The sequence below is a fragment of the Pseudopipra pipra genome, chromosome 3 (assembly GCF_036250125.1).
Source record: "Pseudopipra pipra isolate bDixPip1 chromosome 3, bDixPip1.hap1, whole genome shotgun sequence".
Lineage (NCBI taxonomy): Eukaryota > Metazoa > Chordata > Aves > Passeriformes > Pipridae > Pseudopipra > Pseudopipra pipra.
In genome coordinates, this window is record NC_087551.1 from 61,854,921 (window position 1) to 61,878,725 (window position 23,805).

The 23,805-nt window shown below is 38.1% G+C and overlaps 1 protein-coding gene across 21 annotated transcripts in view; it reads left to right on the forward strand.

Moving 5' to 3' along the window:
* PTPRK (protein tyrosine phosphatase receptor type K) overlaps positions 1-23,805 on the forward strand; it is a 397,365-nt gene that overhangs the window by 177,989 nt on the left and 195,571 nt on the right. For all 21 annotated transcript variants that reach the window (XM_064649552.1, XM_064649534.1, XM_064649536.1 and 18 more), the window contains 2 exons: positions 557-672; positions 13,890-14,064. In XM_064649552.1, coding sequence (XP_064505622.1) covers positions 557-672; positions 13,890-14,064 — 291 coding nt within the window. The remainder of the gene's footprint in view (positions 1-556; positions 673-13,889; positions 14,065-23,805) is intronic.

Here is a 23,805-nt window from a genome sequence, read left to right on the forward strand (position 1 = left end):
GTCGGCTTTCTTTAGTTTAATAAATCCTTCAGGTGATTTTGCCACTGAGGTTTCCTAGGGGCTTTGTCAGTGTGGGAAATAGATTTGTCAGCTTCTGAAATACTACATTCAATGGCATGAATGATTTCATTTTCTAAAACAAGAGCTCCGAGTTGCATTGCAAATAATTGAATAGTATCTCTCTATTTGCTTGAGCAGTATGCTGCTAATTGGGTTTTTCTCAGTATGATGGATTTCATACAGTCTTTGGGATAATTTTTGTAAAGTGCTGCTGACATTTTGGCATTTGTTCTCCTTCTTTTGGCTTTGATTTTAAAAAGACTTTATTATAACCCATGTATAACATGAAGTTAGTAGAATCACCAGGGGAGAAGGGAAAGGACTGAAAGCACTCCTCGAACAAATGAGAGATGAAAGAAATAATTTTCTCTCTTCTGTTTCTCTTTTTTAGCCAAAGTTTGTGAAAATATGGATATTAAGGGAGATAATAATGTTGCTGACACCTTTATTTTTTGTAATAAGTCTTATTTGTAATTTTTGTTTTCTCCCTCTGCAGATAAATCTCCACATTTTTTGAGGTTGGGGGATGTAGAGGTCAATGCAGGGCAGAATGCTACATTTCAATGCATTGCTACAGGGAGAGATGCAGTGAATAACAAGTTATGGCTCCAGGTAAGGCTAACTCATGCAAGTCTATTTGGCTAGAGGACAAGCTACTTTCTGGAGATGAAATGTTTAAGTTCCTAAGCCTTTTTTTCTTCTACATGTAAAGTATGTAATTTAAATGCAATTTTATCTCTATTAAATGGAGAAACTTTAATCAATTTTTTAATTCTAAAAAGCTTGCATTAAAAATTAGAACTGGTGTGGATGCTGGGGTAAGGTTGGCCCTTAAAGGTATTGTGGGCCTTCTCCTTGTAAATCAACTCTCTGTGTCAAAATTTATTATCATTCAATGCAGATAATTGGCATTTGGGATCTAGTATGACACAGATGTAACACAGCTGTCGTGAATTTTGAGGGTTATTTTATCACGTAAATTACCTGTCTGAGCAGGTGGCTGGAGGGACATGGCTGTACTTCTGTGTGCATATCCATTTTGCTCAGCAACATATTCAATGGAACAGCATAAAAGGACTACTACATGTCCTTTTTCTCTGTCTCCATAGTAGGAGGTACTTGAACTTTTACCTATGTGTAATTCTGAGTAGTATGTATCTCAGAATTTAAGAGATGACTAAAACCAGAAAAAAAATCCTTCTTAGTATAAAAGAAGAAAAAGAAGAAATTAACATGATCGTCCCTCCAAAATAGCCACTTTCCTTTGTAGCTTGGGGATGGGGTTACTTACAGTTCAGACCACTGGTTAAGTAGGAAGATAACAAAGTTTCCAATTTCTCTTAAAAAAATTTTAACACTTAATAAGGATTAAAAAAATCACTTTAGTTGTATGTGTATGTGTACCTTTGTGTGCATTCTTTATATATAAACCTTAAGCACCAACATTCCTTTAGAAAGGTTTCTAAATGTATTCTCTAAAACTTTTTTTTTTTAAATGTATATTTCTGTATATTTTCAGAACTGTAAAGTTCTGAAGTACTTTTTGGGAAAATGTACTTTTAAATTAACTACAGTCAGAACTTCAAAACATTTATTTTTTGTCAAGTGTTATAGTTTGAAGTGAACTATAACCAACTACTTCAATCTGCTTATTTTTTAATTAATAGTGGAGCTGACAAACCTTGACTAACTGTTGCATATAGGCATGTGATAAGTTAAAAATTTTAAAGATATTTTTATTAGGTTATTAGAAATCTGATATGCAAAATGTATTATTAGACAAATATACTGCAAAATTAAAGAAGTAACACAAGTATAGCAGTAACTGCATTGGATTTAGTGAAAAGGTATCATAGCAGTAGGAATGATTTGTACTCCGTGTCTTGGAGCAATAATTTGTTTGAACTGAGTAAACATAGAATGCATTCATTGAGAAAAAGGAGTTGATTTCTCAGACTTGCCAAAAAAGCACACTGAGCACACAAAATGAAACTAAGCTGAATTTTGCTGCATCCAAGGCAGAACAATAGCCATAGGAGCATTCCAGCAAACCTGCAAAGCACCATTTTCAGTTGATCGTTGATCAGAAAGACCCGACAGAGACAGCCAGCTGGAAATCTTCCCTATCGCTCACTCCTTGGAGTCATAACTCTGACAGATTATCCTTTCTAACTTTCAGTCCCCTGAGAAGCCCAGTTAGCAGCCAGGTCAACTCAGAAAACATATGTTTTGTCCCTCCATATGCTTCATGGATCGTTTGTTTTTTCTTGTATGTGTGTTTGTGGACTACAGATGTGGTAATGTCTCACAGTGCAAAAAATAAGGTCCTTTAGAGGTTATAACTCTGCTTGCTTGTGCTTGTGAAGTACCCTGATACTCTTGAAGATACTTGCTACTTGAGCTTCTGTTCCACTTCTTGTTTTTCCATAAACAGTGCCAAATTTTCACCAGTTTAAAGGTGAAAATTTTCACCAGTTTAAAGGTGATTTTTTTTCTTCATCACTCATCATTCCACCCCTCAATCCAATATAAGCGTGAATCAGCAACCTTCCCTTTCTGGATTGTCTTCCTTAGATTACACTCAAAGTCACTGCTGTTGTGCACAGCTAATAGTGAATTTCCTCCTTTTTCTTAAAACCTCAGGTGGACATATATGGGCCTCATGAGGCACTGGAGCGTAACTTGGAAAGGGTTCGGTTTAACCTTTGACCAAACCGGAAATTCATAAAGCCCGAATACCCTGAAAGGAAAAACTAGCAGATCAAATCAAATGCCTAAGTAATTGTTTTTGAGAGCGTTGAGCTGAAACATTCCAGGAATGTATTTTTTTCATAACGAGAAAGGCCATTGAAAAAAAATGTACAAAAATGAAAAATAAATGGACGATGGTGGGGGAAAAGACACTCTCCAAGCACATTGTGTTAGAGAAAATAGCTTTAGGTTATGTCCTTATTGAAAGAGAAAAACTATTTCCATGAGGAGAAAAAAAACCCAAAAAACCCAAAAGCAAACCAGGAAAGAATTTGCTATTAAAAGACATTCTTTGGCAAGGAGAGTTCTGAGGTCCAATCTGGGACACTAGGCTTTTAGTATCTGCAGGGATCTAAGATCTCATTTGCTTACACTGAAACAGTAAAGATGTGCAAGCAGAGATTTCGTTAAAGACTCTATACTCTCTGTCTCTCCCAGCCCCCTGTTTTGAAAAGAATTAAAGTAAATTGAGCAGCACATGAAAAAAAATAGCAGCCACCCTGCTCTGTGTTCGAAGTCCTGCAATCCCACAGCTGCTTCAGCTGGGCTCAGTCTGAACTGTCACGGCCTTGGCTTCACCTTCTTGATCCCTCTCTGCGCTGGCTCTGGACCTTTTGCAGTTTGCCAGTCAGTCAGTTCAGGAAAGTGATCTGACTGAAAAAGACTTTGACTGAAATTGGGGTTTTTTATTGTTGGGGGTGGGGAGGACTCTGTTTTGGTGTGGTTTTTTTTTTTGTTTGGTTGGATTTCTTTTTTTGTTTGCTTGTTTTTTTGGATTTTTTTGTGTCTTTTTCCCCAGCTTGATTCATGTCTAAATTACCTATATAAATAATGCCAGCAGGTAGAAAAAGATTAGGATGTTTGGTTAGAAGCAGGGAAGAGGGAAAAATTTTAACAACCTGAAATGAAAGTGGGGATCTTGGTAGCATGTCTTCCTGTAGTGTCTTATGTAAAGTTCAATATTGTTATAGTTATTGGGGAAGAGCCCTGATCATATACTAGATGAGCTATGTGAGTTCACATTTCCATGCTTATGTTTTTCCGAGTGTATGTATAATTAAGTGCACGTAGCTTTATATGCCTTAAAATAAAAATTAATAAAAATAGGCACATTTCAATACACAGTTTCTTGTGTTTACCACTGTAATGACAGTATTTTCATCAACTCCATTTTCTATAAATGTATGTCTGTAAACATTTCAGACAAATAGGGATTAACATTGAATTGAACTTCTGACTTTCATGGCTGCAGATTCTGCTCTTGTTTGTTTGTTTTTAGATTGTATCTGGTCTCTTGTCCCCTTTGATATCCCTTCCCTCCAACCGCTGTATTTTGCAGCCCCAGTGGACCAAGATCTGGGACAGACATAGTTCTGTCATTGAAAGATAAGCAGTAAAGATAACAGAAGTTTTTAAAAGTTGCAGCTGCATTAATATGGAACAAATATTTGAGCAGATCAAGAGATTTAACTGGTTGAACAAGATGGTCTGAAACACACCTTTTGTGACAGTGTGAATAGTAGGTATGGGAGCAGGACAGAAATGCAGCTGAAGTTCTTTTGTTCTTCACTTTTTCAACCTAATCTACTGTCAAATCTTTTATGGTTGAGAGCTGAAGGATTCTATTTATGACCTGCAATTATTAGCAAATTCTGAAAGTTTCAAAGTCTTTAGTTTTTGTTTAAATGTGAAACAACATTGATGTTGTTTCTGAAATACATTGTCTTGATGTGTAGTATCTTTTTTGCCTGCCATACCCTTCAGAATGTAGTGGGGGGAGGGAGAGGGAGTTCCTCAGTATTTTCTCCCTCCTCTTAAATTTTCCTCTGCAAAATATCACACACCAACAGCCGTTGGTGCCACTACACACACTGAAGCAGTTGGGTTGTGTGATAGGAGTCCCCAAATCCAGGGTGGTAACCTAGTTTTTCCACCTGTTATGCATTGGTATTTTCTGACTTACAAGCTTCAGGAGATAACAGAAGTTCTTGCTGAAAAATGCTTTCCTGTAGGAGATGAACATAAGTGTGTGTGTAATCTTAAAGAAATGAATATAGTGTGTATAGACATCATAATTAATCAGTTCTGGCCCACTTACTGCTGATTTTCTTTTTTTCCAAAGCCTATGAATTGTCTTTCTTTGAAAAGACATTTAAAGAATAAGGATTCTTTCTTTTTTTAAGATTTGATGTACCTTACTGCTTCATGCACATTAATTTGCTGAATTAGTATAGAAAGGACCCTCTTTTAATTCTATTTATTTCCCTGTGAAATGCCATACACTCCAGTGGAGTTACGTCAGTAAATAGGCTTGCAAACAAGTTCCTTCTGTATGTTAATCCTGTGCTCAGAATGGATACGTGTTATGTATTAAATGTTTGAAAGAATAATGCTCACAGAGCATTCTAAATAAGAAAATACAAGAGTGGGGTTGGGTCTCTGTTTGCCTGTTTGATTTGGAGATTTCTGTTTGGAGAAACCTTCCATGGATTTGAGCTTCATTTCTTTACTACAATAGTAGAGAAATAGAATTGGCTGGATAGGTTAAATAACATTTTGGTACACCAAGACTGTGGAGAGCAGTGTATGTGTTGTCCAGCATTTGTTCTGCTGATCTAATTGGGATATCAGAGCAACAGGATTTTTTGCATAATCGGGCTGTGTTTAACGGCTTCCTGAGCTGGGAGCAATTGTGGTTCCCAGAACTCCAATACGATTTTCAGTGTCTTATCAATGTCCGATTTAACTGGACACTCAAACAGTGCAGAGTATAGAGCTTTTTGCTAGAACATCTGTTAAACCATATGTCCTGGCACCAGGTTCAGATGGCGATAACTGCAGCACTAATGAGTCCATCCATCATTGCTGAGCTTTGCATTAACATAGCATTGGATTAGCGAAAGCGGCTTGTTCTGGCTTTGCAGTCAGATGTGTTTTGCCACGGTCTGCGGTGATACCATTTGCTTTGGCGAATCTGAAATTCAAAGGGGTTTCGGCTGCATGCATTTAAAGATTTAATACACGCCTTGTAATCCTGTGCAGATTGCCGTCAGAGCGGTGGCGAGCGGGCCAATCTGTCAGCAATAGCTGTGGGTGCTGGCTAACCGCCCTCCACTTGGGCTGCCAAGGCTGGCAAGGCAGCCCCGCGCTCGCCTGTGGAGAGACTCATCAGCGTTAATATGGTCTGATGCAGCCCTTCTCTCTGCCAGAGGAAAGTATCTTTCCTTGTGGAATAACAGATAATTAAAGCAATTGCCTGAGAGTAATAATTGAAAAAGTGAAATTAAACAGCATTATGGAAAATAAAATGCAAATTGCTGTAAAAACAATGGAGTCGAGCTGACCTCCCAGTGGTACCAACTGTTACTGGAGGATGAACGAGCGTCTGTTCGGGCTCAAACTCCCTTTGTTGAGGAAGCTGCCATAACCCTTAATGCCCTGTTTACCAGCATCTCTGGTTTTGGTGCTGGTTGCCACAGAACATGATGTGATATTTAGCATTCGTTTCTCTTGCTAGGTACTGTGTATGTGTGCTCTTTAACAAATCCTTGAACTGGGCACAGGCAGATGGTATCCTATGATGATGCGTTGTGCAGGACCAATATAGTATTCCAGGACTTTAGATTGGAGGGTGTATAAGGACCAGTAAAGTATTCCAGGAATTTATTCTGGAGAGTTTACATGAGAACTTGTGCCTCTGGCGAGGGATTGAGGGACATGAAATTAATTGTTTTGTTTTGCTTTTTGGAAGGACAGTATTTCCTCTCAAAGGAAAGAAGTTATGCCACACAATTCATTTCTTCCTGCTGTATCCAGAAGGTGAAAGCATGGATCAGTATTCAGCAGAAGGGTTTGAGCATGGGCCGTGGGCCTTTGGGGTAAACCATTTAGCTGCAGTGAATGTTGGGAGGCTCACTCGTGGTCTCAAAAAAAAGTATCCATAATAGGAGAGTCATGTCCAATTTAACTATGTTTTATGTTGTTTTGTATGTTTTTTTTCCTATGAGTTTTCTGATGCAACTTTTCCTTTTGAGATCCCACTGCATTTTGATACATTTAGTTAACTGGTTAAGATATGCTTTCTTTAGTTCAGTGATAAAACATTTGCTGTTACAGTGTACCTGCCTATTCACCATTTTCATTACATTTGAAGATTTTTTTCTGTTGATTTGCACATATTTTATGACTCGTGAAAGTTAAGAGGAGCTGAGTACACTCTGAGTGTTAGAGAAGCTTTGTTATTTTGCTTTCTTTCTTTTGTGGGGTCTAGAGAGAGTTCAGAGAAAGTGCATTGTTGGCATCGCCAGGGTTTCAGCTGTAGAACTGTGATAGTAAGTTTCGATCCCCTTTTTGGTTTTGGTCAACTGTCAAGTTTGATGCTTTTTGGTTTTGAACTGAAATAAGTCAGTCAGACCTGCTTGCCCTAAGGAGGAGTCGAAGCTATGATGTATGGAGGCTGTGGGGGCAGAGAAGGCCTATGGCTCTGGTTTTGCTCTAATTTGCACAGCAAACAGGACTGTTTGTGCCAAACCTTCTTTCTTGAGCCAGTAAAATCCCGCTCAAGTATACATCATCTTACCTTTATCTTGATTACTGACAATGGCCAAGCAGCATATAAGTTCTTTTTTTTGTTGTGCTAAAGGCTTGCACAGAAACTTCACTTCCCTCATTTGTCTCATATTGGTTACTTTTATTTATAGAAAAGGTGTTTTAGAAATCAAGCGACAGAATAGGGAGGCATTAGGTATACTTCTGCAGTGACTTGTCTATTTTACCTGCACTTTCACCTCATCAGATTTATGTTCTGTGATAGAAGTCCTGGTTTTCCAAACATTTGTTTTCAAAGATGTATGAAAAGCTGCCTTGAAGTGCTCTATCAGGCTTCTCATAAATGACTTGACTCTGTATCACACACTACTGATTCAGACATGGTTATAAAGAATATTCATCAATGAAAAATACAGTATTCATAACTTGTTTGTTTCACATAGGGTTTTTTTTTCCTTGTTTTTTCTTTTTACTCTGTATTCACCTTTGATGCTATCTATGTCATTTAACCCCAAATGAACCATTCTCCCTCTCTCCTGCCTCAATTTATCAGCTTCATGGATAAATATGGCAGTTTCCCCTAGGTGCCCCGGTCATCTTAGGTTTCAGCAACATGAAGTACTGTAATCCTCCTGGTCTTAATTTAATTCTGCCCCAGTTAACTAAGTCCTCTGGTCTGCATAGCTACCAGTCATTTAGTTTACACGGCAGCCTTTGGGGCTGTCATCCCCATAGGTCTTCCCTGGGTCCAGTGGCTGCTGGAGCATGAGTTGCTGGGGGCTGCACCACTACTTGTGGCCCCAGTGCTGCTGCGCACAGCTTCTCAGTTACCACCTGGTGTTCCAGGTCCTGCCTTCTCCTCCCGCCGTTTTGTACTTTACAGGTAGACCAGCTACAGTGGAAATTTGGTCCCTCTGTGTAGTCCTGGTAGTACAGCCAGCCAGAGACTTAAACCCACATGTAAATGACACCTGAAATTAAGGGGATGTTTATAAAAACATATGCTGTTACAACTTCCTTGGCCGTTCTGTCCTGTGACTCTTGTCTGTTATTGCCTGCATTCAGGTTGTCTTCTCCTCAGTGGTGTGATGTGTGGAAGGTAGCCTAATACCCCAGCCCCTAGTTTCCTCAAATAGCTGCAGGACTTAATGTATTACAGAAAAGTAAGAGCAGCTGGTATTCTTAGCTGCTTTTAGAAAAAGGTAAAATTATCTGCTGAGAAGTGTTTGAGGAGCTCTCTGGTGGGGCGTTGGTCTTCAGTAGTGGGGATTTTTGCAACTTTTTTCCTTCATTGTCTTCTAATCAGATTTTTTTTGCTGCAGGTTGAATACTGTAGTTCAATGTGCACTGCTGAAGGTGATATAGATCTTTAATCACTGTCTGGAATTTGTATTTCTGTGACCTATGCAATTGGTTGATTGGCTGATTTTTTATTTTTTTTTTTAAATCAACAACGAATTATAGCTTTCTGAAGAACTTCTTTATTATTTTTGTTAAAACATACTTTTTTTTTGTATGTTCGACACATGTTAGATTAGGTTCGAAATAAGGGGCTTTAAAATATTCAGAGAAAGCGAGTGTTGGTTTTTTTTTGTGTAGTGGAATGACCAGGGACACAGTAGTATGAATTTTGCTAGTTTGCCTCAGGTAGCTTTTATTATAACAAATAAATTAGAATTGCCACCTCTAAAGGGCCAGGTGGCTGTCGATTAGATTATTTCATGTGAGCCCTTGATTTCTTCAGTAGGAGGATCAGTGCAGCGCAACAGAAATTTGAGCTGCTCCAAAGTGGACAAGTTTGAGTGACAGCAGTGCATGTAACCAAGACATTTAAAGTAATCACGGATGTTTCTGTACTGCAGTGCAGCAGGCATGATAAAACTTGGCTTGCCAGATTTATTCATGATCTTCAATGTATGTTTGCATCGGAAAAGCTGTGTGGCTTTTCCTTCTAATAAATGAATGCATAGTTCATTGGAAAGTAGAATCATATTCTGGTTTGCTGTGCATGTAGATCAGCAAGTTGAAGCAAGTTTTATTAATTTCCTACTTAAATGTTTGACTGCTTACTTCTTCTAAAATATCAATCAAACAAAAGAAATTGCTATTTTGCTTTCTTGCGTACTAAGAAGACAGGACTATCTAGGCATATTATTTAGGCTGTAGTTCCAATTCATAATCCGCTTGAAAAAAAATGATTTCTTAGGTTTAAATTGTGTATTTATAAATAAAACTGGAAAAATAATCCCACCTGTTCAGTAATTTGCCCTTTTGTGGGGAAAAAAAATTAAAATTTTATTTATAGCTTCTTACTCTAACTAGATGTCATGCTTTATTATGTTTCTAATGTGTTAATAAGTTCTCAAGTGCCAAGAATATATTGAAACATTTGTGTAAAAGAAGAAACTAAACTAAACTAAAAATATTAATAATAAAGAAATTATTTCAGAAATTCTTTTAGAATTTTCTCCATTTGGAAATTGTGTCCTAAATGGTGTAAAAGCATATGCTGTGCGTGCTGAAAAGTGATGACAGCACTGTAAGTAAAGTTTAAACAGTATAGTTATTTCTGATTTTTCCCCTCACAGCTTTTTTTTATTTTTTGAAAGCATCTTTTGGCAGAGAGTGCACATTATTACTGGCATTCAAACTATCCACAGTCAACCCTCTTTTTTCTTTTCTCTGTCAAAAAATTACATTTCTCCCCTTACATAATGAGTAAACCCAAGAATGTTTTGGACCATGTTATTTACAAATTCCCCTTTCCTCGAGGCAGCAGAGATTTAATTCCCATGGCTGCTGGGGGCATCCTTACAGCCCTCCTGCTGCAGGTGAAATTATGATTCCACCTTTGGGGATCAAGTCGTTTAGACAAACTACGGACTTGCAGCCTGCTCACCACGTGTAACTTGCCTTCTTCTCCACTCCCAGTGTCTGAGCAGAGAATCCGATCTGTTTGGTGATGATAATATATGGGGAGGGAGTATGTTTTCAGGAAGGTTTTTTTATTTCAGGTCGGTTTTCTGCATGAGCACGGGAGGGAAGATGAGGAGATAGTGAATGGGGGCCACTGATAGGGCACTGCTGCCAGAGTAACGCATGTGTCACTGCAGCCAAAGTGTTGACATCTTCTGATCTCTGGAGGCATCCTGGCATCCAGCCAAGAGCTCGAGAAGGCAACCAGAGTTGACTGTAATTATTAGCAGTGGAGTGGACTTATTTTAAGGTGTTTACAGTAAGAAAGGGATAGTGATGTGTAAGGTTGAACTGTCCAGGCTAATAAAAATCACCAGTGTGAAAAAAAAGGGTTCAGGAAAATTGCTGCAGAAAGGTATGTTATTGCTGTTTAAACAAAAAAGCAAAACCCACCACTTTACAACCTGGAAAGTTGAAAGAGAAATGCTGATAAGTTTTAAATTTCTATAAGATCATTAAAAATGCACTTAAATTCTATCAGTTAAATAAGATGTTGGGGTTTAGATTCTTCTGGTTCCACTCAGGTTCTAAAAAGATGCACTAAACTTTCATTTCATATTTATTAAATGCTTGATTTATTTTGTGAGACGAAAGATAGATATTTAAGACTAATTGTTAATTTACATAAGACTTTTTTTTTAAACTGCATAGACTTTGCTGTTGACTTTACTTAAAATATAGATGATCTAATTTCATTGCCTGAAAAAAATTTTAATAAAATCATGCTCCTATCAAATTAAACACAACCTTGAAGTCAGAGAGATTTATGTAGGATTGTGATTTTAAATGTCTGAAATGCCAGAATTAAGGGGGTTTTTTCACAGGCTTGTATTTCTTTTAATCAAGTGTTTATAGAGAGTAGTTCTTTGTGAAGCTCAGAGTTATTTTCACAAAACGAAGAGAACTGCCTGGTGGTGACCTCTCCTAAATGAGCAATTCAGGGTTATCAAATCAGACAGCAAGGGACTGGAGGAACCAAGGATCACACAGGGTACAGCCATTACCCATTAGTATAACTCCACATTAATTTTAAATTGAATTTTTAAAACCTAATTGAGCAGCATTTTCAAGCTCTGTTCAGTGTGAGCAGGACATAAATTGAAACAGTATGTACCAGGAACCCTTAATAAGCAGAGAGCACTGCTGCCTTTCTTCCCTCTCCTTTAAAATCAGTAGTAATGCCCTGACATTAAAAAGAAGAATTTAATTAAGAGATCGTGACAGCGCATCTGAACTCTGACTGGCTAATGGCTTACCAGTGTAAGGGATATATGCTGAGATGAATGGAGGGTATTTTCTTTAACATTCAGTTTTAGATGAGAACACTTTTCTGTTTGAACTTTTCATCATTTTAGTGATGGAAAAATATTTTAATGGATAAGCTGTACATGAAGAAAGACTTTGAAAATGTAGTTGTGCAGTTGGATTACCAAGAAACAAATTCTAATACACAGAAATTAGAGCAACTGCTTCAAGCCTTGTAAGATAATGTGGTAGGAAATCACTGATGTAAATAGAAAAGAAAATCCTAGGTGTTGTTGATCTAGAACTGTGAAGCTTGTTACATTTATTTTGATTAATTTCTCTGAAAGTGCATTAATATTTCATTTTAAGTAAGAGCCCAATTCGCTTTGTTTCTCAACATGAAGCATGCAGATGAGCTTAAGTAAGCAAGTTCTGAGCTTCAGAGTGTAAATTATTTTGTATAGCAAGCTTGGATGTGCTCCTCTGCTGCAGACTAAGCGCTTGGCATTCCAATTTAAAGAGATTATTGAAAGAGAGTCCTTTATTTTAGAAAACTCTCTAATATTTATTTTTCCCTTCATAGCAGAGCAAGAATGACTGCATTACATAGGTTACTTGTCAAGTCTGAAAATCATCCCTGTGATAAGCAGGCTTGTGTTGGTTATGGGAGGATGGCAGTTTTAGGGAGAAGCAATGAGAGTAGCTTTTGGAAGTGTCTCATGTGCCATTTTTGGTCGGAGATATGTTTTCATTCTTGGTATCTCATTGTTCTTTCTGTCCCAGCCCTGCAAACAGAGCTTATCCCTGGGGGAGTCACTCCCTGTTCCTCAGGGAAAACTAGATGGTGTCTTCTTGAAGTGAGAAAGTCACACCAATAAACCTGATGTTGTTAAAGGTGATGGCATGGTCTTTGTAGTGGAATAAGAGTGACTGAAATCTGCCTGGTTGGTATAAATGAAATTCATCTGTTTGAACATTTTAATAGTTAAAATGAATGCTTGTTTTGGTGAGTTTGAAGTGGTGCTGAAACCCTGGCTAATTATCACAAAACTCTTTAGAAAGACTAACCTAAGATGCTAAAATGACAAAGGGTAGTTGTAGAATGAAGAGTTTGCCACTACTGTGACAGGAGGCTGGCTGATATACACATACAGCATTAACTCATTTCCTTTTTCTCCTCTTTGTGTTTTGCCCCAGGCTTTCAGGTTATTAAATTCTGTGGCTCGGCAGTAGCACTTCTGGAGTTAGAAAACTTGGAGTTTAAGACCTCAATGAAGTTTCTCATTCCAGGGGTTGATTAGAGCTAAAAATGTCCACAGAGGTCTCATTTTGCTATGTATCGAGCAGAATGGATGGTTATAAGCAAATGCTGGCAGCTTTCTAGGGACTGAGCAATGCTGGGTGATCAGAAACTATCCTGGTCAGGGAATAACATGCAATTGATCCTTGGGAGAGAGCAGTGACATCACTTGTTCATTTGGTGCGTGTTTCTGGGGTTGTTTTTAATGATGGCTTTTGGTGGAGGGTCTGTTTTTCTATTGAAATCAAAATTGAACATTTAATGTGAATGATTACAAGAAAAAAGGATCCCACAAGAGCTCAGACTATTTCTGCCTTACTGACCTTTCACCCTGCCCCACAGCTCCACACAGATTAAATTTTTCAGTGATTTGTGGTAGCTATGATTATTTAAGAACTCTTTAAGCTCCTTCCTTTAAATGAGATCTGTGTTATTCCTCTTTTAGCTTCCTGCCCTCCACCTTCTATTTCAACTAGCTTTAGATGGATAGGTGGTGCTTAGTATAACAAAGGTAAAATTTTAGAAGGTATTGAACTTGGACAGATAAAAAGTAGCATTAAAAAGGAAACATTGGTTGGTTGCTGGAAAAGCTGTTGAAAACCTGTGAAATCCCTCAATGCCAGGTTTGTTTAAATACTTCTTACAATATACTCAGTGTATCTGTTATATATCTCCTTAAAGTTGAATGAATTTTCTTAAAAGTACAACTGCTACTGCTGGGCTCCCCAGGATGATTCCAGCTATGAGGCAGTGGCAGTTGAGTATGTTGTGGTCATGTTTTGTGCCAGTGCAAAATCCCGGTGGTGCTTTTCACCCTCAAACTTTATTCTGAAATGCATTTGAGTACTGCTTGTTTCTTGATGGGACCTCAGTATCGAGCTTTTCTACCATGGAAATGCAGCATGGGCTGAATGCGTTTGAGGTTTTGTTTTGTGTGTGTTCTTTGTACGATGATAATGAAATGTCTTTTATATCCTTGTAACTCTGCCTTGGTTACTCTTATTTTCAGAGAAGAAACGGGGAAGATATTCCAGTTGCTCAGACTAAAAATATCAATCATAGAAGATTTGCTGCTACCTTTAAGTTACAAGAGGTGACAAAAACTGACCAGGATTTATATCGCTGTGTAACTCAGTCAGAGAGAGGTTCTGGAGTGTCAAATTTTGCTCAACTTATTGTTCGAGGTAACATTTTAATTGCTTTCATTTTATCCAGTTAAATGCTCCTAATACCAGTGCTTTCTACTTACACTTTTTAATTAGCCTGCATATGCCTTGATCTGAAACGATCATACAAAGATAGCCCTGTGAAATTGCCATAAAATGAAAGAGTGGTTTGCAAAGCTTCTTACAATTGCTTTCTACAGAATACATCTGTGTAAAACCCTGTTCCTGCATAACATTGAGTGTAATGTTCCTGCCTGGTTTACTGTGGATGCTATTTTTTGAGCTTAAGGTGCAAACTGCTTAACTTTTAATAAATAATTTTACAGGTATGAGATTCCACTATACTTAGTTGCCATTCCCTTTTAAAATCTGTTGCTTTGGGCAGACCAGTAGTGTAGATCAAATAATTCATTTTTCTGTTACCTGGGAGACAGGTGTATAGAAAGAGTTGTGAAGTTTCACCTCCTGGCAGACTGGGAGCATTGTGGAGATGTTCTGTGATGATTTCCAGTACAGAAGCAGGAGAAAGAAAAAAACTTGCTTTTTCCACTTGTAATACTGTTTTTTTGGTTGTAATTCATTCGGAAGCAACCATACATTGTGTATGGTGCTATTTGGGTTAGTGATTTTTGTATTTATGCATTTTGTGTTCTGGAAGCATGTAATATCAACTGGCAAAGGATATGGTTGAGCACAGGAGTTCAGTTTTAATTTCCAAACCTCTCCTTACCTAATTGTGTCACCTGCAAAATTGCCCATTTCATTCTTAGTTGTGATGAGGCTTAATGTTTTTTAAGTGGGAAAAGGAAGTGGTGTACAAAATCTGCCTGTGGTGCTGCTGGCTAGTGGAGGAGCTGTTTTGGCCCAGTAAGTGCAGGGGTCAGAAGCACAATGGGCTCCTGCTTGATTCATTTGAGGAGTGGCTGAGGACACTTGGTCCGTTTAGCCTGGAGGAGACTGAGGGGAGATCTCAACACAGTCTACAACTTCATCATGAGGGGAAGAGGAGGGGCAGGCACTGATCTCTTCTCTATGGTGACCAGTGACAGTACCCAAGGAAATGGCCTGAAGCTGTGTCAGGGGAGATTTAGGTTGGATGTTTGAAAAAGGTTCTTCAGCCAGGAGATGGCTGGGCACTGGAACAGGCTCTCCAGGGAAGTTGTCACAGCACCAAATTGGCCAGAGTTCAGAAATTGTTTGGACGATACTCTCAGGTACATGATGTGTGGCATCTTGGGGATGGTCCCGTGCAGGGCTAAGGATTGGACACTGGTCCTTGTGGGTCTCTTCCAACTCAGCATATTCTGTGACTTTGTGATTCTGTGATTTGTTGGTCAAGCAATGGGCTGTTTGGTCAGTTCAGCATCTTGGAGTCAGACATAGCATCTGGAGCTGGAACAGAGAAAGCAAGTTTGTCCTCAGCTTATAGAAATAAAAGTAATGTAGGAGGTGCTCCAACATATTTGGTATCTGGCATTTGCTGGCAGAGATCTTTTCCTTTTGAGATCAGTTGATTGAGGTCAACTAGGTTTTATGCCTTCTATATAACATCAATAAACACAGGCTTTGCTGAACATACAAAGATTTAGACAATATGATAAGAGCTTCTTTTATTCTCTTAGATATACCATTTTCCTAGTAAAGTGCAGGATGGTCTTCATCCTAATAAAATGAAATAAGTCCCGTTGTAGCATGAAAACAGACTTTTGTTCTTAGAAACACAAGGCAAATCAATATATTTATCCAATAAATGAAATTTTCTGTTTTTTCTGGAATAATAGAGCAATGGTGTTTAGAACACTATTTCTCTCAAAAAAAAAAATGAGGTAAGAATATAAATTTTCATAGTACCCTTATTTTAAATGCATCATATTGTCATGCTGGAAAACGTAGGTAATTACAGAGATAATACTATATTTATGGCTTAAAACATAAATATTATATCTATATCTATATATAACAGCTATATAGGTTTGTATTTTACAGATAATTTTACTTTTTGTGTGTTTTTTTGATTGGAAGTCCAAGAATTTTAAATATATATATATATATATATAAACTAAAATATTAACCTTCCAAAAATATTTTCATCTGTTTGACAACATGGTAGAGAACAAAGATATGCATCTTATACTAGGATTTATTGCTTGCTCTTGTATTTGAAAAGCAATATACAGTAATACATTTTCTTGTTTGTCTGGATAACCACTAAATAAATCTTGTTAGCCAAAAAAGCATACCCATACCCTTAGGGATCAGCTACCCTGGTGTTAAAACTGTAGTGAAAATTAACCATAATGACAGGTCCTATATCTCAGTGGCACTTTAAAGCTGACATCCTGCTACATGGATACAAAAGATGATAATTTTAAAGGAAATTTTTGGGCCACTGATATGAATTGCCTTTAATAAGAGCTGGCATAGTATTGCCCATTGTCAAAGATGACCCAGGGGGAAGAGTTTATTAGTGCATTTCCTTCTAAACTGGAAGTGACAGAGCATGCTTGGGGGCCTTTTGTTGCTGTTTGTAACAAATGAAAATTTTGCTGCAGAATTCTCATGCTGAAGAGTATTGATCTGTGTGTTCTCACAGCCAGAGGAGGGGAAAAAAAACCATGAAACACAAATTACTTTGTCATGGCTTTAGTATTGCTTCCAGATAATTTTGAGTAGCGATAAGGTCTTTGGTTTGTGGAAGCCAAACTTTATTGACAACACTGGTTACTAGAGGGCAAGGGATGAGGAACAGGAGTTTTTGCCCAGTAAATCAAAACCTTGGTGTTTAGATGTGTAGCCAAGATGCTTACATATCCCACATCTATACAGACATGTGGTACCATAATATAGATGTAGAGGCATCTGATACTTTCCTAATTAGCAGACTAGAAGTTAGTCTTGGTAATGAAAATTTCCAGTTATAATGTACGTTATGTTGAAACATCACTATTTCATTTTGAGCTTTAACAGAAGAATTGCTTCTAGTGGAGTTCTAAACTCTATTACAAATGTAGTTACCTGGCAGGGATGGTATACATTTAAAGACCCTGAAAGGCATAACTTAATTACTCTGATTAGTTTTTTAAAGAAGAATTGAGCTAGGATTTGTAATTCAATTATGAGATTTTTACCAAAAGTAGTTCCATCAATGATTTAATGTCTCACCTTTGCTTAGAGCTGGTCTTCAACTCCAAGCTCAGTGGCTGCATTGTATTGATTTTTTTTACATGGTTTCTATGGCATTGCTGTCATTCTGGGAGACATGAAGAAGGAGTTCTCCCTTTCCCCTTCCTTTTACAGGAAATTTGGTGCTGTTATTACTGTTATTTGACTTTACCCTCCTGAATAGGTCCGTCTGATTAATTGTCTATTTATATTTTCCCTTGTTGGCTGATAAATTGGCAATTTCTGGGAAGGGAGTTTGTTGAAAACTTTAGGGTTGAATGCACTGGAACTCGAAGGAGGGACTGGGAGGGAGGAACAGTGTCTGTGATAGGTAAGTAAGAGTGAACAGGAAGACACTGACAGTTTCTTTCTTTTTGCTTATTTCTTACTTGGTTTTGAGAACAAGTGTATCATGGTCTCAAAGTCTTTCTGCTCACTTTGCTACTTAAGGTGGACTTGTAGAAATTATGTTTCCAAAGAGATCATCTGTGCCCCGCTCATGTGTATACTTGATGTATAAAACTGTGTAGACTTTCCAAGTTACAGTATCAAATATCCTGATCTTCAATCAGTTGAGAACTTTGCCCCGTAATCAGCACTTGTACAGTTTCATTGTTCAAATCTCTTAAAAATGTAGTGGAATATTTCTCTGTAGTTGGCAGTATGTGCCAGAAAAGTTATCCTATGCATCAAGAAACCAGGTAGTGTCCAATGCAGCAGCTGTGATCAACTTCTTAGTTGATGTGACATGTTAAAAGTGGCTCTCAGATGGAGATGCAACTGATGTTGCATTCTTATGTGGTTAGTTAGCAAAACTTTGTAAAATAATCCAAATTCAGTTTGTCTCCATTTGGAATGTCTTACTCTTGGGCAGTCCTGCAGGGATGATGAACAAATTAACCATTTTCTTTGGCTGAAGGATACAGGTGATAAGTCTCTTTTTTTTTTTTTTTTTTTTTTTTCATGGAATAGCAATTTGTTGCTCTGATTGCCCAAAAAAAAAAAAAAGGCAAACCACTCTCTTAAGTATGAATTACACTTTATGTGCAGTGTTTGTATGCTTCCCAAGTTTGTTTTCCTTTAAATGCTACACATTGTTAGCAAACTAATTGTATGAGACTTGATATTATGATATTAAATGCTGCAAAATCAGCAGGAAATGCGATGCATTTTATTTTACATAGTGGATCTTACATAGATGAGTTGGAAAAAATGTTTGTTAGTCTTAAAGACAAGATAGAAAAATAAAGGGAAAAAAGCTCAAAATGTATGAATAAATGCAATATTTGTTAATAATCTGTAAATAATTCTATCATATGTCTGATTCTACTGATAAGTTTATAAGTTTTATCTGAGTCATAAATTGCTATTTTTTAAGTTTTTGCTAGGTGAATTTTTTTCTTTTTAACATTTCTTTGTCCAACCCAAATAGGTCTTCTGTGATGGTGTTAAGCAGGGGAGGTCTACACCTTGATTTATAGTTCCGATATGGAATTGTCTTCATGTGCCTGGTAAATCCAGTTTAACAACAGAAAAGAAAGGCAGTTTTCCTCTACTGTCTTCTGACTATTCTTCCAGTAATCATAGGTTCTGGTGAACTGACCTGTTTGTAGGAGTTTATGAATATGATTGTTTCTTCTATTTGATTTGATATGGCAAGCAATCATCAGGTTCAAGTTTTGGTGGAGTTTGTGATTATGTTCTTCTTTGTTTCCCTTACTGGACCTAGTTTGTCATCAAGAGCAGTTCTTGTTATGCAAGCCTGGCAGTGATTTTTCTGCCTTTTTCGTCTGAAATCCCTTTAGGGATTTTGTATAGGAAAGCCAGCAATTTGGCTGGTTCCCTGTGATGCTGGGGACACCGGAAAGATGGACTTTGCCCCTGGCAAGTACTTCTCATGGGAGCATTATTTTTTTCTCTTACAAGAAAACTCTGAAGTATTTCCATCTGAGAAAGCTGTGGAGCAACATTCACTTTCCAAATTTCACTAGTACTTGTTTTGTCTGGAAAAAAAAGTGAAATCTCTAGACTTGCTTCAGATGTGTGTCCTCAATTTTGTAACTTGGTTTACTTGTTCAGTATAATAACAGACTTAAAAATATACCAAGGAGAGTCCTAGAAGGCAGGTAAAAAATAAACTGATCAGGTAGGCTGAATATATTCCCTGCTTGCAAATAAACTTAAATACTTTTATACCATTTCTGAAAAATGCCCCATATTTCTGTCCTCCATTATTAAGTTCTCTGATGAATTGATTTTTAAAAATTATTATTATTATTTAATTATTATTATTTTACCTCTGATCATATAACCCACTATCATAAATGTTATGTAATTCAGGTTATTATATACTTTGTAATGTGTTCAGAAATTCAGTCTCCAGGGTACAGTGGTAATACGTAATAAAACTTTGGACCGTATCTTTGAAGAGTCTTGAGCTGGGTCTTAGGGTGGTGTTTTTCTGAACTCACTGAATTTCAGAGCAGAGGGGAAACTGGGGAGAGAGATTGCACAGTGCAAGTTGTTGAAATCTGTGGTCTTTACATCATTACCTTGTCTAAGTTTCCCTTTGAATCATCACCAGACTTCAATAGAGGTATGGAAACATTTTATATGTGAGTCAGAAGACACATGTGGCTGCTGTGCTTGGTTCATAAGGTGCCTTCCTGGAGTATAGATATTGATACTGTTACTCTTTTGGACCCTCAGCTCACCTTCAAAAGTATTTTATATTCTAAGTTTTCTCATTAGTTGTAGCTTTATTTTCTTATGATTGTATCTGTGTAAGAAGAGCAGAGGACAATGTCTTAATTACTTTGCAGCAGCTGGAAAAATAATGAAAGTATTTTGTGCAGTTTTTCTAAACCTTGCTGATAAAACACGTTATATTTGGGGTGTATATTTAGCTATAAGCATCCTTCAGAGAGTCCAGGATCCAATTAGCTTGATCTTTTTTTGTAGCATTCTCTGGTTTTAATTTCTCTACTATATTAAGATCTTATCCTCTTTAAGCAGGTTTAACAACGGAATCTTCCTATTTTCAATCTTCTGTTTCTTACGGCAGGTAAAGAGAGGCTGTCACCCTGAAGTCAAATCCTGCCTCCTTACATAACAATAAACATAACAGAATAAAACAAGAATATAGGAAAATACCTCAGAAAGTCTTTATGTTCATAATGAATAAATCAAGCCAAATAGGAGTCTCAATTTCTTCATTCATCTGCATATCAGAAAGAACAGCAACTTCACTTTCTGCTCAGGCAACACTTTCTGCTCTTCTTCACTCAGAGTGAAAGTAACTCTGCTCATCGCCTTTGCTCAGGCAACATTTGTCTCTGGTTTATGTAATTAATGGGTACATTGCTCATTTTCTTTAGGAAGCGTAGGAAAGTTGTTTTGGCTGGAGAAGCAGGAGAAAACAGTTTTTTTCGAAGAAGCCAAAGAAACTTAGATTTACAGAAGGTAACAGAAATGCAGAGTATTTTGAATAAGATGAATTCCATTATTCAGTGTTGAGCAATCTTGACTGCACAGGTTTACGTTTGAAATGTCAATGACAGAATTGCTGAGATTGAAAGGCACTTCTGGAGGTCCTCTGGTACCAAACATCCCTGCTCAAGGAGAACCACCTAGGACTATTTGCCCAGGATCACATCCAGATGGCTTCTGAATATCCTCAAGGATGGAGACTGTGCAGCCTCCCCAGGCAACCTGTGCCACTTCTTGGGCACCTTCCCAGTAAAATTAGTGTTCCCTGATGTTCAGAGGGACTCTCCTGTATTTCAGTTTGTACCCATTGCTTCCTATCCTGTGCTTGGGCACCACTGAAAAGGGCCTGGCTGCATCCTCTCCACCCTCCCTTTAGGTGTTTTTACACATTAGTAAGATCCCCTGAGCCTTCTCATCTCCAGGCTGACCAGTCCCAGGTCCCTCAGCTTTTCTCACATGAGGGATGCTCCAGTCCCTTTATCATCTTTAGATGTCCCTTCATTGGGCTCTCTCCAGTGGAATTTCCATTTCTCCCTCATACTGAGGAACCGAGCACTGTATGTAGCACTCCAGGTACTGGGTAGAAGGATGACCTCCTTCAAGCTGCTGGCAAAACTTTGTCTAATGCCGCCCAGGATACCATTGGCCTTTTCTTTGCCACCGGATTACGTTGCTTGCTCATGATCAGCATGCTGTCCTCCAGGACCCTCAGGTCTTTTTCTGCCAAGCTGTTTTCCAGCTGTGTGGCCCCCAAAATATGGTGATGCCTGAGCTTGTTCCTCCCCAAGTACAGGACTTTGCACTTATCCTTGCTGAATTTTGAGGCTCTTGTCAGCCCATGTCTCAAGATGGTTGAGATCCCTCTGGATGGCAGCATGACCTTCTGGCATTGTCAGCCATTCCTCCCAGTTAGTGTCATCAGCAAACTTGCTGAGGGTGATGCCCCATCATCCAGATATTAATGGACTTGTTAAACATGAAATGTTTCAATGCTTTGTAGCAGTCAGTTTGACTGTTTACTTTTTTCAAGGGAAGAACAAGGTTCTTTAATTTCAAAGTGTTTTCATGTGTATGTGATTTTTTTAAATCGTATTCGTGCTATCATTTGAAGTAAACCCTTGCATTTTGGACAAAGATTAATCTCTTGTTTGGTGTGATGACTCTTGCTTAGCCATTTGCTTCAGTGCGGTGTTGTCTTAGTTTGAGTAGAGAGTGGTTTTATCTCCTTATGATCCTTTTAAAGGCTTTCTAATGTGAACTGTTGCTTTACTGTAGTTCTGATGTGTTCTTAAGGAAGATCTAAAATGTTTAAGGTAAAGCACATGTTTTGCTTTTATTTCATAAGACATGAGTTTTGTACTGCTTGATACAGACTAAATTAATATTCTCATTAGACAAAATATAGCAATTTCAGTGCTGATATGCATATTCTTAGTATATTATCTGAACTTTAAGGTGATTGATCTGGATCAGAGCAAAAGCCAAAGTCCTGTAGCTCCATGTCCTGCCCCAATAGCTAGTGTTTGGAGTAGAGTATCAGAGAAAAGTAGATGTAGAGGCATTCTTTGTTGACATAGAATTTTACCTTCCCAAGAGTCTGTGGTTCAGATACCTTTTATGTAAGGCCCTCTTGGCCTGGACATTAGTGTTGGGCCTTAGTTTCTCATTCATAAGCATGCAGAAACAAAACAGATTCATGATTAACTAGTTGACTTATTTGGTGCAAGGGACGTTGTCTATTTATGGATTTCGTTGCCTGATATATACTTTTTCCTGACATCTGTGATGGATGTTGATGCTGTTTGGCCCTTTGATTCATGAGTCTAAGCAGCTAGCAGTTCCTATTGTGTTTTCTGCAAGGCTACCTGTATGAGAACACATGGGATAACAAACTCTTTGGAAGTCCTCTCTCCTGTTCTCATTTCTCAGTGACAAGAAGCGTGATGAGGACTCTTCACAGGCTCTAGGTGGAAACCAGCACAACAAAGGAAAAAAAAAAGGAGGAAGGCTGGGGATGCTGATAATTAGCCAGATCAATGTTAGTTTGCATGGATATTTTTGTTTCTTTCTGTGAACTGCTTTTTCTAAATATGTTGATACGTTTCTATGCATCTGATCGTGTCTAGAACTACAGATAGTTTTTCTTGTGTCTTTCCTAATTATTAGGTGTGACACTATTTTGTGTCCAGGAACGAACTTATAGCAGGCCCGACTGTTTTTCTGATGATCATATTCGACCACGTTGCATAAGTATTCAGACAGGAATGTGCTTTCAACTTAAATCTTCAGAAAAGGGCCTTTCCCCACTTGCCAGGCAGTGGACTACTACTTGTTCTTGTCAGGTCTTGTGGAGACCTTGCCATCTCTTGGCAGTAAAGTAAATACAGCTGTAGGGAACCTTATAATGAGAAGTAGTGACCTGTGATGAACTTGGCCTAACAGCTCATGTTTGCAGAGGAGTTAGCTCTATGCCATCAGGCTTAGTGCTGGCTTCAGGTAGTGTTCCTCAGGGGTTTTCTGCCTTCAGCAGACCAAGTATTATCAGCCTCCTTACAGGCAACATCACCTGCTCTGCCTAATCCAGCAAAGCCAAGATATGATGCAGCTTCACTCAGCCTGGCTCGAAATCATGTTGCTGGTGATACCACAGATGTGGTGTCAGTGATTGATTGTGTGAGCAAGGTCTCACTGCTTAGGTGCTGTCCTATAACTCTGTCATTTTCTCATGTGCCATCTTATTGTGAAAGTACTTCGGTGAATCCAAACAGCAAATAAAGCATTTGGGAAATTAAAATGTAATCACTTTGAATAGCGGGATCCCTGTTGGCCTTTAGGCTTGATGGGAGACAGTGCAAAAAAAAAAAAAAGAGATGAGGAAAAAGCTTTTGGCAGGTGTCACTTCAGGGAGGAAATAAGGGGGTTCTTTGTTCCTTATATCTGCATTTTATCCAAGTACAGTGACATGAACATCATTTGTAGTAATACGATTTTTCTCATCTTAATTAGAGATGTCTCCAGACTGCCCTACCACATCAGTGCTGTATTTCACTTGGATAATTTCCCTTCCAGTATCTGGTCTGTCTCTGCATTTATTTAAATCAAATATTC